Source organism: Oncorhynchus kisutch, unplaced genomic scaffold (genome assembly GCF_002021735.2).
Source record: "Oncorhynchus kisutch isolate 150728-3 unplaced genomic scaffold, Okis_V2 scaffold3554, whole genome shotgun sequence".
Classification (NCBI taxonomy): domain Eukaryota; kingdom Metazoa; phylum Chordata; class Actinopteri; order Salmoniformes; family Salmonidae; genus Oncorhynchus; species Oncorhynchus kisutch.
The window spans coordinates 321,262-338,828 of record NW_022265499.1 but is presented as its reverse complement, the minus strand read 5'-3'; the positions used below and the strand labels follow the sequence as shown (position 1 = coordinate 338,828).

General features: G+C 46.7%; 1 protein-coding gene across 1 annotated transcript in view; it reads right to left on the bottom strand.

Moving 5' to 3' along the window:
• Positions 1-10,569, bottom strand: part of LOC116371702 (uncharacterized protein KIAA0930 homolog) — a 54,969-nt gene extending 44,400 nt beyond the window's left edge. The window contains exon 1 of the mRNA XM_031820614.1: positions 9,976-10,569. Within this exon, the coding sequence (XP_031676474.1) occupies positions 9,976-10,120 (145 nt within the window). The 5' untranslated portion in view covers positions 10,121-10,569. The remainder of the gene's footprint in view (positions 1-9,975) is intronic.
• Between the last annotated feature and the right edge of the window lie 6,998 nt (positions 10,570-17,567).

Sequence of the window (17,567 nt, the reverse complement as noted above, 5' to 3'; positions counted from 1 at the left end):
GAGCCCTAGGACCATGCCCCAGGACTACCTGACATGATGACTCCTTGCTGTCCCCAGTCTACCTGGCCATGCTGCTGCTCCAGTTTCAACTTTCACCTGACTGTGCTGCTGCTCTAGTTTCAACTGTTCTGCCTTATTATTATTCGACCATGCTGGTCATTTATGAACATTGAACATCTTGACCATGTTCTGTTATAATCTCCACCCGGCACAGCCAGAAGAGGACTGGCCACCCCACATAGCCTGGTTCCTCTCTAGGTTTCTTCCTAGGTATTGGCCTTTCTAGGGAGTTTTTCCTAGCCACCGTGCTTCTCCACCTGCATTGCTTGCTGTTTGGGGTTTTAGGCTGGGTTTCTGTACAGCACTTTGAGATATCAGCTGATGTACGAAGGGCTATATAAATAAATTTGATTTGATTTGATTTGATAGGGCCATGGCCATCAGTAACTAGAGTAGAGGACTGGGTAGTGGGGCAGGGAGTCATAGGGCCATCAGTAACTAGAGTAGAGGACTGGGTAGTGGGGCAGGGAGTCAGAGGGCCATCAGTAACTAGAGTAGAGGACTGGGTAGTGGGACAGGGAGTCAGAGGGCCATCAGTAACTAGAGTAGAGGACTGGGTAGTGAGGCAGGGAGTCATAGGGCCATGGCCATCAGTAACTAGAGTAGAGGACTGGGTAGTGGGGCAGGGAGTCATAGGGCCATCAGTAACTAGAGTAGAGGACTGGGTAGTGGGGCAGGGAGTCAGAGGGCCATCAGTAACTAGAGTAGAGGACTGGGTAGTGGGGCAGGGAGTCAGAGGGCCATCAGTAACTAGAGTAGAGGACTGGGTAGTGGGGCAGGGAGTCAGAGGGCCATCAGTAACTAGAGTCAGCATTCTGATACAGGGGACCAGGGTCCTATAGAGACATACAGCATTCTGATACAGGGGACCAGGGTCCTATAGAGACATACAGCATTCTGATACAGGGGACCAGGGTCCTATAGAGACATACAGCATTCTGATACAGGGGACCAGGGTCCTATAGAGACATACAGCATTCTGATACAGGGGACCAGGGTCCTATAGAGACAGAGACATACAGCATTCTGATACAGGGGACCAGGGTCCTATAGAGACATACAGCATTCTGATACAGGGGACCAGGGTCCTATAGAGACATACAGCATTCTGATACAGGGGACCAGGGTCCTATAGAGACAGAGACATACAGCATTCTGATACAGGGGACCAGGGTCCTATAGAGACAGAGACATACAGCATTCTGATACAGGGGACCAGGGTCCTATAGAGACATACAGCATTCTGATACAGGGGACCAGGGTCCTATAGAGACAGAGACATACAGCATTCTGATACAGGGGACCAGGGTCCTATAGAGACAGAGACATACAGCATTCTGATACAGGGGACCAGGGTCCTATAGAGACAGAGACATACAGCATTCTGATACAGGGGACCAGGGTCCTATAGAGACATACAGCATTCTGATACAGGGGACCAGGGTCCTATAGAGACAGAGACATACAGCATTCTGATACAGGGGACCAGGGTCCTATAGAGACATACAGCATTCTGATACAGGGGACCAGGGTCCTATAGAGACATACAAACTCGGTCTCAACCTTTAAGTCTTTACTGAAGACTTCTCTTCAGTGGGTCATATGATTGAGTGTAGTCTGGCCCAGGAGTGGGAAGGTGAACGGAAAGGCGCTGGAGCAACGAACCGCCCTTGCTGTCTCTGCCTGGCCTGTTCCCCTCTTTCCACTGGGATTCTCTGCCTCTAACCCTATTACAGGGGCTGAGTCACTGGCTTACTGGGGCTCGCTCATGCCGTCCCTGGAAGGGGTGCGTCACCTGAGTGGGTTGATTCACTGATGTGGTCATCCTGTCTGGGTTGGCACCCCCCCTTGGGTTGTGCCGTGGCGGAGATCATTGTGGGCTATACTCAGCCTTGTCTCAGGATGGTAAGTTGGTGGTTGAAGATATCCCTCTACTGGTGTGGGGGCTGTGCTTTGGCAAAGTGGGTGGGGTTATATCATTCCTGTTTGGCCCTGTCTGGGGGTGTCCTCAGATGGGGCCACAGTCTCCTGACCCCTCCTGTCTCAGCCTCCAGTATTTATGCTGCAGTAGTTTGTGTCGGGGGGATAGGGTCAGTTTGTTATATCTGGAGTACTTCTGTCCTATTCGGTGTCCTGTGTGAATCTAAGTGTGCGTTCTCTAATTCTCTCCTCTCTTTCTTTCTCTCTCTCGGAGGACCTGAGCCCTAGGACCATGCCCCAGGACTACCTGACATGATGACTCCTTGCTGTCCACAGTCCACCTGGCCGTGCTGCTGCTCCAGTTTCAACTGTTCTGCCTTATTATTATTCGACCATGCTGGTCATTTATGAACATTTGAACATCTTGGCCATGTTCTGTTATAATCTCCAACCGGCACAGCCAGAAGAGGACTGGCCACCCCACATAGCCTGGTTCCTCTCTAGGTTTCTTCCTAGGTTTCAGCCTTTCTAGGGAGTTTTTCCTAGCCACCGTGCTTCTACACCTGCATTGCTTGCTGTTTGGGGTTTTAGGCTGGGTTTCTGTACAGCACTTTGAGATATCAGCTGATGTACGAAGGGCTATATAAATAAATTTGATTTGATTTGATACAGCATTCTGATACAGGGGAACCAGGATCCTATAGAGACAGAGACAGTAGAGTCCTCAAACCAACCTGCATCTGACTGGTACAGACTCCACATCCCAGCCGAGCAGGTCCCCACAGAACAACATGTAGAAGCCAATCAACAACAAAATGGTGTCAACACCTTGGTCGTCTCTAACCTTTAGTGTTGTTTTTAACCTTTAATAACCTTCAGAAAGCCATGGTCAGAGGGAAAGCTTTCACAGCGGATGCTGCTGTTCATGTTTTTAAATCCCACATAGAAAAGGGTTCTGCACTACTCCTAGTGCCCATCACCAGGCAGGGCCACAGCGTCCGCTCCCCCTTCTCAGTCTCCAGTATATACAGTGGGGCAAAAAAGTATTTAGTCTTGGCCATAGTGGAGTTTGGAGTGTGACTGTTTGAGGTTGTGGACAGGTGTCTTTTATACTGATAACAAGTTCAAACAGGTGCCATTAATACAGGTAACGAGTGGAGGACAGAAGAGCCTCTTAAAGAAGAAGTTACAGGTCTGTGAGAGCCAAAAATCTTGCTTGTTTGTAGGTGACCAAATACTTATTTTCCACCAGAATTTGCAAATAAATTTAAAAAATCCTACAATGTGATTTTCTGGATTTCTTTTCTAATTTTGTCTGTCATCGTTGAAGTGTACCTATGATGAAAATTACAGGCCTCTCATCTTTTTAAGTGGGAGAACTTGCACAATTGGTGGCTGACTAAATACTTTTTTGCCCCACTGTATGCTGCAACAGTCTATGTGCTGGGGGGCGAGCGTCAGTCTGTCTTATCTGGTGTCCTGTGTGATCTTAGATATGCTCCCTCTAATTCTCCCATCTCTCTCCCTCTCCCCTTCAGAAGGACCTGAGCCCTAAGACCATCCCTCGTAACTACCTGGTCTGATGACTCCTGGCTGTCCCCAGTCTCCAGTCCACCTGGTCGTGCTGCTGATCCAGTCTCTGCTGTTCTGCCTGCGGCTACGGAGCCTTGACCAGTTCACCAGACGTGCTACATTGTCCCGGACACCGGCTATTCATACTGCCGTTCAACTAGTCATTATGTTTTAAAAATGTCCATCCATCCTAATCCTTCAGTGATAACAGTAACAGAGCTATTGATTAGATGTGTAAAATGCCTCAGAGAAAGACAGATTGAGAACGAGAGAAAGACATTGACACGAGGAGACCCAGCGCTCTGTGGTGACATCTTAACATGAGACCCAGCGCTCTGTGGTGACATCTTAACATGAGACCCAGCGCTCTGTGGTGACATCTTAACATGAGACCCAGCGCTCTGTGGTGACATCTGAACATGAGACCCAGCGCTCTGTGGTGACATCATATTGACACAAGACCCAGCGCTCTGTGGTGACATCATCTTAACATGAGACCCAGCGCTCTGTGGTGACATCATCTTAACATGAGACCCAGCGCTCTGTGGTGACATCATATTGACACGAGACCCAGCGCTCTGTGGTGACATCTTAACAGGAGACCCAGCGCTCTGTGGTGACATCATATTGACACGAGACCCAGCGCTCTGTGGTGACATCTTAACATGAGACCCAGTGCTCTGTGGTGACATCATCTTAACATGAGACCCAGTGCTCTGTGGTGACATCATCTTAACATGAGACCCAGCGCTCTGTGGTGACATCTGAACATGAGACCCAGCGCTCTGTGGTGACATCATCTTAACATGAGACCCAGCGCTCTGTGGTGACATCTTAACATGAGACCCAGCGCTCTGTGGTGACATCTTAACATGAGACCCAGCGCTCTGTGGTGACATCTTAACATGAGACCCAGCGCTCTGTGGTGACATCATATTGACACAAGACCCAGCGCTCTGTGGTGACATCATCTTAACATGAGACCCAGCGCTCTGTGGTGACATCATCTTAACATGAGACCCAGCGCTCTGTGGTGACATCATCTTAACATGAGACCCAGCGCTCTGTGGTGACATCTTAACATGAGACCCAGCGCTCTGTGGTGACATCATATTGACACGAGACCCAGCGCTCCGTGGTGACATCATATTGACACGAGACCCGCCGCTCTGCGGCGACGTCATACTGAGACCGGAATACAGAGGACACGTCCCTGACAGAACAATACCACTACTGAGAGACAAACAAACGCTTGGCAAATCACCACGTTTCTAGTATAGAATGCAGATTAGTGTTCGGAGGTTATCCCTCAGATTACGCTGTTGAACCAAGGACTTTTTGTAGACGAGCCTAGATGTTGCGTTCACCTTGACACTCAGAGAGAGATAATCCGGTCTTCAGTCCACATTGGGCTCCCAGAGAGACTATATTTAGATGGTCATACAAGGGGAGGCAGGTAACCTAGTGGTTATTATGGGGTGGCAGGTCGCCTAGTGGTTATTATGGGGTGGCAGGTCGCCTAGTGGTTATTATGGGGTGGCAGGTAACCTAGTGGTTATTATGGGGTGGCAGGTCGCCTAGTGGTTAGAGAGTTGGGCCAGTAACCCGAAAGGTTGCTGAATCGATCGAATCCCCGAGTTGACAAGGTAAAAATCTGTCATTCTGCCCCCTGAACAAGGCAGTTAACCCACCGTTCCTAGACCAGTTAACCCACCGTTCCTAGACCAGTTAACCCACCGTTCCTAGACCAGTTAACCCACCGTTCCTAGACCAGTTAACCCACCGTTCCTAGACCAGTTAACCCACCGTTCCTAGACCAGTTAACCCACCGTTCCTAGACCAGTTAACCCACCGTTCCTAGACCAGTTAACCCACCGTTCCTAGACCAGTTAACCCACCGTTCCTAGACCAGTTAACCCACTGTTCCCCGGTAGGCAGTCATTGTAAATAAGAATTTGTTCTTAACTGACTAGTTAAATAAAAATGTTAAATTAAAAAGTACTGTACCCTCAGTATTCACAGTACTGCCGGTAGAACACACCTCAGTATTCACAGTACTGCCGGTAGAACACACCTCAGTATTCACAGTACTGCCGGTAGAACACACCTCAGTATTCACAGTACTGCCGGTAGAACACACCTCAGTATTCACAGTACTGCCGGTAGAACACACCTCAGTATTCACAGTACTGCCGGTAGAACATACCTCAGTATTCACAGTACTGCCGGTAGAACACACCTCAGTATTCACAGTACTGATGGTAGAACACACCTGCTGCTCATTACAAAAGGCTCCTTTCTACAGGAATGTGTTATCTTGACCAGCACTACATGGATGTTCCTGAGAACAGCCCCTTAGCCATGGTATAGCGCCCATATACCACACCCCCTCGTGCCTCATGGCCAACTAAAGGCCCGTTGACGAGCGTGGCGTGTAACCACTAGGAGGCAAACAGAAACAGAGGTGCTGAAACGTCGAGGGACCGACCTGAAATTGTGCAACGTTTCTGTTTTTCTTCAATGTGCACTAATGAACACACCCGTTTTGTTTCCACACCAGCTGCTTTCTGGCTGCTTTTTAAAAAAATTAACGATTTGGGTTCATTTTTATTCATGAATAACCTGGCCGGAGCTCATCTCTATGGTTTTTTGTATGATAATGAGCCTTTAGGCAGGTGTGCAGCTGTGGGTGACATTACAATGAGAATGAGCCTTCAGGCAGGTGTGCAGCTGTGGGTGACATTACAATGAGAATGGACTCTTTCAGGAGGCAGCGATGGTACAGAAACATTGAGAAGAAAGAAAACACAGTTACTGATGTTGTTTCTATCCATGAGCCAAGTTCCCTACGGTTGCTGTGGTATCGCCTGAAACATCAATATTTAAAATGTTTATAGCATGTGGTTTTCAAAAAAGGTCCAAAAATAACTTCCCGATGCTAAAGTTGAATACCCAGATATCAAGTCTGGTGGCCTGGGGATGCAATAATATATCAAAATATAGCATCCCCCTTCTCCTGGCTGGGGACAAGTCTGGTGGCCTGCGGATCCAATAATATATCAAAATATAGAATCCCCCCCCCCCCCCTTTCCTGGCTGGGAACAAGTCTGGTGGCCTGGGGATGCAATAATATTCACATGGATATCACAAGTTGTACAACACTATAGACGACTGTTTAGGACCATTGAGGCCACCTCATTCCTCATCAGTCCACTGGTCAGTGCACTATGATACACAGACAGCCTTGTCTAAATCCATGAAGCATTGGCATTAGTTTCAGAGACGGGATAGAGGTAGCTAGTTTCAGAGACGGGATAGAGGTAGCTAGTTTCAGAGACGGGATAGAGGTAGCTAGTTTCAGAGACGGGATAGAGGTAGCTAGTTTCAGAGACGGGATAGAGGTAGCTAGTTTCAGAGACGGGATAGAGGTAGCTAGTTTCAGAGACTGGATAGAGGTAGCTAGTTTCAGAGACTGGATAGAGGTAGCTAGTTTCAGAGACTGGATAGAGGTAGCTAGTTTCAGAGACTGGATAGAGGTAGCTAGTTTCAGAGACTGGATAGAGGTAGCTAGTTTCAGAGACTGGATAGAGGTAGCTAGTTTCAGAGACTGGATAGAGGTAGCTAGTTTCAGAGACTGGATAGAGGTAGCTAGTTTCAGAGACTGGATAGAGGTAGCTAGTTTCAGAGACTGGATAGAGGTAGCTAGTTTCAGAGACTGGATAGAGGTAGCTAGTTTCAGAGACTGGATAGAGGTAGCTAGTTTCAGAGACTGGATAGAGGTAGCTAGTTTCAGAGACTGGATAGAGGTAGCTAGTTTCAGAGACTGGATAGAGGTAGCTAGTTTCAGAGACTGGATAGAGGTAGCTAGTTTCAGAGACTGGATAGAGGTAGCTAGTTTCAGAGACTGGATAGAGGTAGCTAGTTTCAGAGACTGGATAGAGGTAGCTAGTTTCAGAGACTGGATAGAGGTAGCTAGTTTCAGAGACTGGATAGAGGTAGCTAGTTTCAGAGACTGGATAGAGGTAGCTAGTTTCAGAGACTGGACTGGATAGAGGTAGCTAGTTTCAGAGACTGGATAGAGGTAGCTAGTTTCAGAGACTGGATAGAGGTAGCTAGTTTCAGAGACTGGATAGAGGTAGCTAGTTTCAGAGACTGGATAGAGGTAGCTAGTTTCAGAGACTGGATAGAGGTAGCTAGTTTCAGAGACTGGATAGAGGTAGCTAGTTTCAGAGACTGGATAGAGGTAGCTAGTTTCAGAGACTGGATAGAGGTAGCTAGTTTCAGAGACTGGATAGAGGTAGCTAGTTTCAGAGACTGGATAGAGGTAGCTAGTTTCAGAGACTGGATAGAGGTAGCTAGTTTCAGAGACTGGATAGAGGTAGCTAGTTTCAGAGACTGGATAGAGGTAGCTAGTTTCAGAGACTGGATAGAGGTAGCTAGTTTCAGAGACTGGATAGAGGTAGCTAGTTTCAGAGACTGGATAGAGGTAGCTAGTTTCAGAGACTGGATAGAGGTAGCTAGTTTCAGAGACTGGATAGAGGTAGCTAGTTTCAGAGACTGGATAGAGGTAGCTAGTTTCAGAGACTGGATAGAGGTAGCTAGTTTCAGAGACTGGATAGAGGTAGCTAGTTTCAGAGACTGGATAGGTAGTTCAGAGACTGGATAGAGGTAGCTAGTTTCAGAGACTGGATAGAGGTAGCTAGTTTCAGAGACTGGATAGAGGTAGCTAGTTTCAGAGACTGGATAGAGGTAGCTAGTTTCAGAGACTGGATAGAGGTAGCTAGTTTCAGAGACTGGATAGAGGTAGCTAGTTTCAGAGACTGGATAGAGGTAGCTAGTTTCAGAGACTGGATAGAGGTAGCTAGTTTCAGAGACTGGATAGAGGTAGCTAGTTTCAGAGACTGGATAGAGGTAGCTAGTTTCAGAGACTGGATAGAGGTAGCTAGTTTCAGAGACTGGATAGAGGTAGCTAGTTTCAGAGACTGGATAGAGGTAGCTAGTTTCAGAGACTGGATAGAGGTAGCTAGTTTCAGAGACTGGATAGAGGTAGCTAGTTTCAGAGACTGGATAGAGGTAGCTAGTTTCAGAGACTGGATAGAGGTAGCTAGTTTCAGAGACTGGATAGAGGTTCAGACTGATAGAGGTAGCTAGTTTCAGAGACTGGATAGAGGTAGCTAGTTTCAGAGACTGGATAGAGGTAGCTAGTTTCAGAGACAGGATAGAGGTAGCTAGTTTCAGAGACAGGATAGAGGTAGCTAGTTTCAGAGACAGGATAGAGGTAGCTACAGTGAACGATTTTACTGAGTTACAGTTCATATAAGGAAAATCAGTCCATTGAAATAAATCAATGAGGCCCTAGTCTATGGATTTCACATGACCAGGCAGGGGAGGGGATAGGCCCACCCATTGGGGAGCCAGGCCCAGCCAATCAGAATGAGTTCTTCCCCCCACAAGAGGGCTTTATTACAGACAGAAATATTCCTCAGCACCCCGCCCCCCCCCCTCCTCCTCCTCAGACGATCCCGCAGATGAAGAAGCCGGATGTGGAGGTTCTGGGTTGTCGTGGTTACACGTGGTCTGTGGTTGTGAGACCGGTTGGACGTACTGCTAACTTCTCTAAAATGACTTTGGAAGCGGCTTATGGTAGAGAAATGAACTTTTAATTATTTGGCAACAGCTCTGGTGGACATTCCTGCAGTCAGCATGCCAATTTCACTCTCCCTCAAAAATGTAGATATCTGTGGCATTGTGTTGTTTGACAAAACTGCACATTTGAGTGGCTTTTTATTGTCCCCCAGCACAAGGTGCACCTGTGTAATGATCATGCTGTTTAATCAGCTTCTTGATAGGCCACGCCTGTCAGGTGGATGGATTATCTTGATAACGGAGAAATGCTCACTAACAGGGATGTAAACAAAGTGGTGCACAACATTTGAATAACTTTTTGTGCTGTCTGGAACATTTCTGGGATCTGTTATTTCAGCTCATTAAAACAAGGGACCAACACTTTACATGTCGCATCCCCAGAACACCTGTGGGTAAGCATCACTGGGGAAGAAGTGTAGTTCCTCGACCGGATCTGTGCTAAACTGCTCCGGTAAGTGTCTTTACAATAGAAAGATTCTCTCGCGTTGATATACCAGCAATCGACGATTGACGTTTCTAAAACGTTAAAACAGTCGGAATTTGTATGCTGGTTCACAAGCAACCAACCGCCGGGAAATATAGGTTTAACTGCTTTAAACTCTACAGATAATAACAAGGGTTTGAGAGTTTGTCCCTTACAAATTACAGTCACAAAGTCACATAACCGGATGAGCATGAAGCGTGTAACCAAACAAGCTATTTGTTGGTGATATTGCAAGACGCGATAGGCCACCAATATAATCAATTCAACAGTGCAAATTGTAAACCTCTACTCACCAAGTCCACTCGTTTCTTGTCTGACAGTAAGACGGTTCCGTTCGTCGGCTATCGCCTTCAACATCTCTTGTAGAGAATGATCCGGTTCTCCGTTCTCCTCCTCCACCGGCCCGACCTTCTTACAAACACTGGGAGAGGATGCCATTCCCAGCCCGGGCTCATGACAGTCCTACCACGGCAGATCCACCCGACCGACCGGGAGAAAGACAGAGGCGGTGGGGATACCGGGCCGTGTCTCCACTAAAACCACCCACGGATAATCCACGGGATTAATTCCAGACGATATTTACCAATAACACTGTCCCCTTGTCTGGTCACCGCTGAATGTTAAAGCCTCTGAGTAGGAGACTTCCGTCTGGATCAGCTGGGGAAGAACGCTCTCCCACTTCCTGGATATTATGCAGAACAACAGAGAACATTTAAAGGAAAAGTGACCATTTACGTCGATTTCTCATAAATTGATATTTTGGATGAACATTTCCATTCTAGCAAACAGTCAAATACCAGACACGTTGTAACAAATCAAATGTATGTATGTCTCCTAGATACGTTTCTCGCGTGTGGATCAGCGGGACAGGCCTATGATGTTTCCGTTGGTCTCGAGCTGAGGGGAGGGGAGGGGAGGGGGGGCAGCGGATATTCGGTGCGAGCTCCGGGTGATCTCCGAAGATGACGGAATTGGTGCGAGACGTTTTTTTTCAGTTTTCAGGATTCCTCCAAGTTCTAGATGCACTTATTTACAAGTGTGTTTATTAGTATTTTTTTTTTCCAGACAATCAACCACTGTCAATTACAGCACGGCCAGTACAGTAGGCTACAAACCCATCTGTCTGTTTTCTAATGTCATCATTTATATCTAGGCCTACTACTGCACACGCCAAGGCATCATCACACACAGCCTAATCATGTCAATAGTTCATGTCAATCATGCCAATCTTCTATAAATAGCCTGGTTCCGCGTTTATCGCTCGATATGATGAAGAATGGCCGATAAAAATCATGTTGTAGATTGACTCAATTATTAATGTGAGACCATAGAGAATGCTAGAGGCCTCTAGTGTCCAAAAGGCGATTTTAGGCATGGGCAGCGACATTGAAGGTTTTCACCATGCTTCTGACAGTTGAAAGTAGTCAATTGGTTGAGGATTCCTATGGGTTGTAGCCTCAATGGAGCTTCCCATGTTGTCACAGACGCTATAATGACACCGATATAAAGATGAGTCCTCTATCTATCTCTATGTGAGAGACGGAGCGACCATCGCTCCCAGCTCATCTCATGTTCTGTAGGCTCTGCCGTTTCCAGCTTGTCATTGGCCCATGGCTCGCAGTGGCTGTAAAAGTGTCTCCGAGTCGCTGGCATCGAACAGCCAATCATGTGAGCCCCCTCTGATGTCATTGTTGCAAAGGAAAAAGATTATGTCATTTCTATCCTAGGCCACAATAAACCCGGATACAGACTGCTCAATAAACCAGGATACAGACTGCTCAATAAACCAGGATACAGACTGCTCAATAAACAGAATACAGACTGCTCAATAAACAGGATACAGACTGCTCAATAAACCAGACTACAGACTGCTCAATAAACCAGGATACAGACTGCTCAATAAACCAGGATACAGACTGCTCAATAAACCAGGATACAGACTGCTCAATAAACAGGATACAGACTGCTCAATAAACCAGACTACAGACTGCTCAATAAACCAGGATACAGACTGCTCAATAAACCAGGATACAGACTGCTCAATAAACAGGATACAGACTGCTCAATAAACCAGGATACAGACTGCTCAATAAACCAGGATACAGACTGCTCAATAAACCAGGATACAGACTGCTCAATAAACCAGGATACAGACTGCTCAATAAACCAGGATACAGACTGCTCAATAAACAGGATACAGACTGCTCAATAAACCAGGATACAGACTGCTCAATAAACCAGGATACAGACTGCTCAATAAACCAGACTGCTCAATAAACCAGGATACAGACTGCTCAATAAACCAGACTACAGACTGCTCAATAAACCAGGATACAGACTGCTCAATAAACAGGATACAGACTGCTCAATAAACCAGGATACAGACTGCTCAATAAACAGGATACAGACTGCTCAATAAACAGAATACAGACTGCTCAATAAACCTGACTACAGACTGCTCAATAAACCAGGATACAGACTGCTCAATAAACAGGATACAGACTGCTCAATATACAGGATACAGACTGCTCAATAAACCAGGATACAGACTGCTCAATAAACCAGACTACAGACTGCCACAATAAACAGGATACAGACTGCTCAATAAACCAGGATACAGACTGCTCAATAAACCAGACTACAGACTGCTCAATAAACAGAATACAGACTGCTCAATAAACCAGACTGCTCAATAAACAGGATACAGACTGCTCAATAAACCAGGATACAGACTGCTCAATAAACCAGGATACAGACTGCTCAATAAACCAGGATACAGACTGCCACAATAAACAGGATACAGACTGCTCAATAAACCAGGATACAGACTGCTCAATAAACCAGGATACAGACTGCTCAATAAACCAGACTACAGACTGCTCAATAAACCAGGATACAGACTGCTCAATAAACCAGGATACAGACTGCTCAATAAACAGGATACAGACTGCTCAATAAACCAGGATACAGACTGCTCAATAAACCAGGATACAGACTGCTCAATAAACCAGGATACAGACTGCTCAATAAACCAGGATACAGACTGCTCAATAAACCAGGATACAGACTGCTCAATAAACAGGATACAGACTGCTCAATAAACCAGGATACAGACTGCTCAATAAACCAGACTGCTCAATAAACCAGGATACAGACTGCTCAATAAACCAGACTACAGACTGCTCAATAAACCAGGATACAGACTGCTCAATAAACAGGATACAGACTGCTCAATAAACCAGGATACAGACTGCTCAATAAACAGGATACAGACTGCTCAATAAACAGAATACAGACTGCTCAATAAACCTGACTACAGACTGCTCAATAAACCAGGATACAGACTGCTCAATAAACAGGATACAGACTGCTCAATAAACAGGATACAGACTGCTCAATAAACCAGGATACAGACTGCTCAATAAACCAGACTACAGACTGCCACAATAAACAGGATACAGACTGCTCAATAAACCAGGATACAGACTGCTCAATAAACCAGACTACAGACTGCTCAATAAACAGAATACAGACTGCTCAATAAACCAGACTGCTCAATAAACAGGATACAGACTGCTCAATAAACCAGGATACAGACTGCTCAATAAACCAGGATACAGACTGCTCAATAAACCAGGATACAGACTGCCACAATAAACAGGATACAGACTGCTCAATAAACCAGGATACAGACTGCTCAATAAACCAGGATACAGACTGCTCAATAAACCAGGATACAGACTGCCACAATAACAATATTTATCCTCTCTCTTTTGCACCTCAGTATCTCTACTTGCAAATCAAATCAAATTTTATTTGTCACATACACATGGTTAGCAGATGTTAATGCGAGTGTAGCGAAATGCTTGTGCTTCTAGTTCCGACAATGCAGTAATAACCAACAAGTAATCTAACTAACAATTCCAAAACTACTGTCTTATACACACACAAGTGTAGGGGGATAAAGAATATGTACATAAAGATATATGAATGAGTGATGGTACAGAGCAGCATAGGCAAGATACAGTAGATGATATCGAGTGCAGTATATACATATGAGATGAGTATGTAAACAAAGTGGCATAGTTAAAGTGGCTAGTGATACATGTATTACATAAAGATGCAGTAGATGATATAGAGTACAGTATATACATATGAGATGAATAATGTAGGGTATGTAAACATTATATTAGGTAGCATTGTTTCAAGTGACTAGTGATATATTTTACATCATTTCCCATCAATTCCCATTATTAAGGTGGCTGGAGTTGAGTCCGTGTGTTGGCAGCAGCCACTCAATGTTAGTGGTGGCTGTTTAACAATCTGATGGCCTTGAGATAGAAGCTGTTTTTCAGTCTCTCGGTCCCAGCTTTGATGCACCTGTACTGACCTCGCCTTCTGGATGATAGCAGGGTGAACAGGCAGTGGCTCGGGTGGTTGTTGTCCTTGATGATCTTTATGGCCTTCCTGTAACATCGGGTGGTGTAGGTGTCCTGGAGGGCAGGTAGTTTGCCCCCGGTGATGCGTTGTGCAGACCTCACTACCCTCTGGAGAGCCTTACGGTTGTGGGCGGAGCAGTTGCCGTACCAGGCGGTGATACAGCCCGACAGGATGCTCTCGATTGTGCATCTGTAGAAGTTTGTGAGTGCTTTTGGTGACAAGCCGATTTCTTCAGCCTCCTGAGGTTGAAGAGGCGCTGCTGCGCCTTCTTCACGATGCTGTCTGTGTGGGTGGATCAATTCAGTTTGTCTGTGATGTGTATGCCGAGGAACTTAAAACTTGTTACCCTCTCCACTACTGTTCCATCGATGTGGATAGGGGGGTGTTCCCTCTGCTGTTTCCTGAAGTCCACAATCATCTCCTTAGTTTTGTTGACGTTGAGTGTGAGGTTATTTTCCTGACACCACACTCCGAGGGCCCTCACCTCCTCCCTGTAGGCCGTCTCGTCGTTGTTGGTAATCAAGCCTACCACTGTTGTGTCGTCCGCAAACTTGATGATTGAGTTGGAGGCGTGCGTGGCCACGCAGTCGTGGGTGAACAGGGAGTACATGAGAGGGCTCAGAACGCACCCTTGTGGGGCCCCAGTGTTGAGGATCAGCGGGGAGGAGATGTTGTTGCCTACCCTCACCACCTGGGGGCGGCCCGTCAGGAAGTCCAGTACCCAGTTGCACAGGGCGGGGTCGAGACCCAGGGTCTCGAGCTTGATGACGAGCTTGGAGGGTACTATGGTGTTAAATGCCGAGCTGTAGTCGATGAACAGCATTCTCACATAGGTATTCCTCTTGTCCAGATGGGTTAGGGCAGTGTGCAGTGTGGTTGAGATTGCATCGTCTGTGGACCTATTTGGGCGGTAAGCAAATTGGAGTGGGTCTAGGGTGTCAGGTAGGGTGGAGGTGATATGGTCCTTGACTAGTCTCTCAAAGCACTTCATGATGACGGAAGTGAGTGCTACGGGGCGGTAGTCGTTTAGCTCAGTTACCTTAGCTTTCTTGGGAACAGGAACAATGGTGGCCCTCTTGAAGCATGTGGGAACAGCAGACTGGTATAGGGATTGATTGAATATGTCCGTAAACACACCAGCCAGCTGGTCTGCGCATGCTCTGAGGACGCGGCTAGGGATGCCGTCTGGGCCTGCAGCCTTGCGAGGGTTAACACGTTTAAATGTTTTACTCACCTCGGCTGCAGTGAAGGAGAGACCGCATGTTTTGGTTGCAGGCCGTATCAGTGGCACTGCACATCTATCACTCCAGTGTTAATCTGCTAAATTGTAATTATTTTGCCTCTATGGCCTATTTATTGCCTTTACCTCCCTACTATTCTACATTGGAACACCCTGTATATAGACTTTATATTGTGTTATTGACTGTAGGTCTGTTTATGTGTAACTCTGTGTTGTTGTTGTGTCGAACTGCTTTGCTTTATCTTGGCCAGGTCGCAGTTGTAAATGAGAACTTGTTCTCAACTGGCCTACCTGGTTAAATAAAGGGTTATATATATAAATACCTGGTTAAATAAAGGGTTATATATATAAATACCTGGTTAAATAAAGGGTTAGAGTTATACAGTGGGGCAAAAAAGTATTTAGTCAGCCACCAATTGTGCAAGTTCTCCCACTTAAAAAGACGAGAGAGGCCTGTAATTTTTATCATAGGTACACTTCAACTATGACAAAATGAGAAATTGTAGGATTTTTATGAATTTATTTGCAAATTATGGTGGAAAATAAGCATGTGACCAGTGGTGATTTTAGCATGTACATCTTGGTGGGGCAAAAAAAATCAATATAAAATGGGATACAGGCCAGCAAAGCCACAACACTAAACAATACATTAATTACACTATAACAGTGACAAACGGCGCCCACAAACTGTTAGGGCCTACATAAAGCTGTACCAACAGCAGAGTCCCAACAGCAGAGTCCCAACAGCAGAGTCCCAACAGCAGAGTCCCAACAGCAGAGTCCCAACAGCAGAGTCCCAACAGCAGAGTCCCAACAGCAGAGTCCCAACAGCAGAGTCCCAACAGCAGAGTCCCAACAGCAGAGTCCCAACAGCAGAGTCCCAGCAGCAGAGTCCCAGCAGCAGAGCCCCAGCAGCAGAGCCCCAACAGCAGAGCCCCAGCAGCAGAGCTCCAACAGCAGAGCCCCAACAGCAGAGTCCCAGCAGCAGAGCCCCAGCAGCAGAGCCCCAACAGCAGAGCCCCAACAGCAGAGTCCCAGCAGCAGAGCCCCAGCAGCAGAGCCCCAGCAGCAGAGCTCCAACAGCAGAGCCCCAACAGCAGAGTCCCAGCAGCAGAGCCCCAACAGCAGAGCCCCAACAGCAGAGTACCAAAAGCAGAGTACCAACAGAGTACCAACAGCAGAGTCCCAACATCTTACCACTGCTACACCTGGCTATCAGCGGAGCAGCGAAACAGTTTATTCAGCTTCATTTACTGCCTTTTATAAAAAACATAGCTGATATGACTGACTTGCTTAAACAAATGTTGATCAGGCTGTTGATTGTAGCCTGTGGAATGTTGTCCCACTCCTCTTCAATGGCTGTGTGAAATTACTGGATATTGGCGGAAACTGGAACATGCTGTTGTACACGTCGATCTAGAGCATCCCAAACATGCTCAACGGGTGACATGTCTGGTGAGTATGCAGGTTATAGAAGAACTGGGACATTTTCAGCTTCCAGGAATTGTGTACAAATTCTCAAAAATGACTTGAGGCGGCTTATGGTAGAGAAATTAACATTCAACAGCTCTGGTGGACATTCCTGCAGTCAGCATGCCAATTGCATTCTCCCTCAAAACTTGAGACATCTGTGTCATGGCAACAAAACTGCAAATTTTGGAGCGGCCTTTTTAAAAAAATATTATTTTTTTAAAAATTTTACCCCTTTTTCTCCCCAATTTCGTGGTGTCCAATTGTTGTAGTAGCTACTATCTTGTCTCATCGCTACAACTCCCGTACAGGCTCGGGAGAGACGAAGGTTGAAAGTCATGCGTCCTCCGATACACAACCCAACCAAGCCGCACTGCTTCTTAACACAGCGCGCATCCAACCCGGAAGCCAGCCGCACCAATGTGTCGGAGGAAACACCGTGCACCTGGCCACCTTGGTTGGCGCACACTGTGCCCGGCCCGCCACAGGAGTCGCTGGTGCGCGATGAGACAAGGACATCCCTACCGACCAAGCCCTCCCTAACCCGGGCGACGCTAGGCCAATTGTGCGTCGCCCCACGGACCTCCCGGTCGCGGCCGGTTACGACAGAGCCTGGGCGCGAACCCAGGGACTGTGATGGCACAGCTGGCGCAGCACCACCCGGGAGGCCCCTTGGAGCGGCCTTTTTATTGCCCACAGCACAAGGTGCACCTGTGTAAAGATAATGCTGTTTAA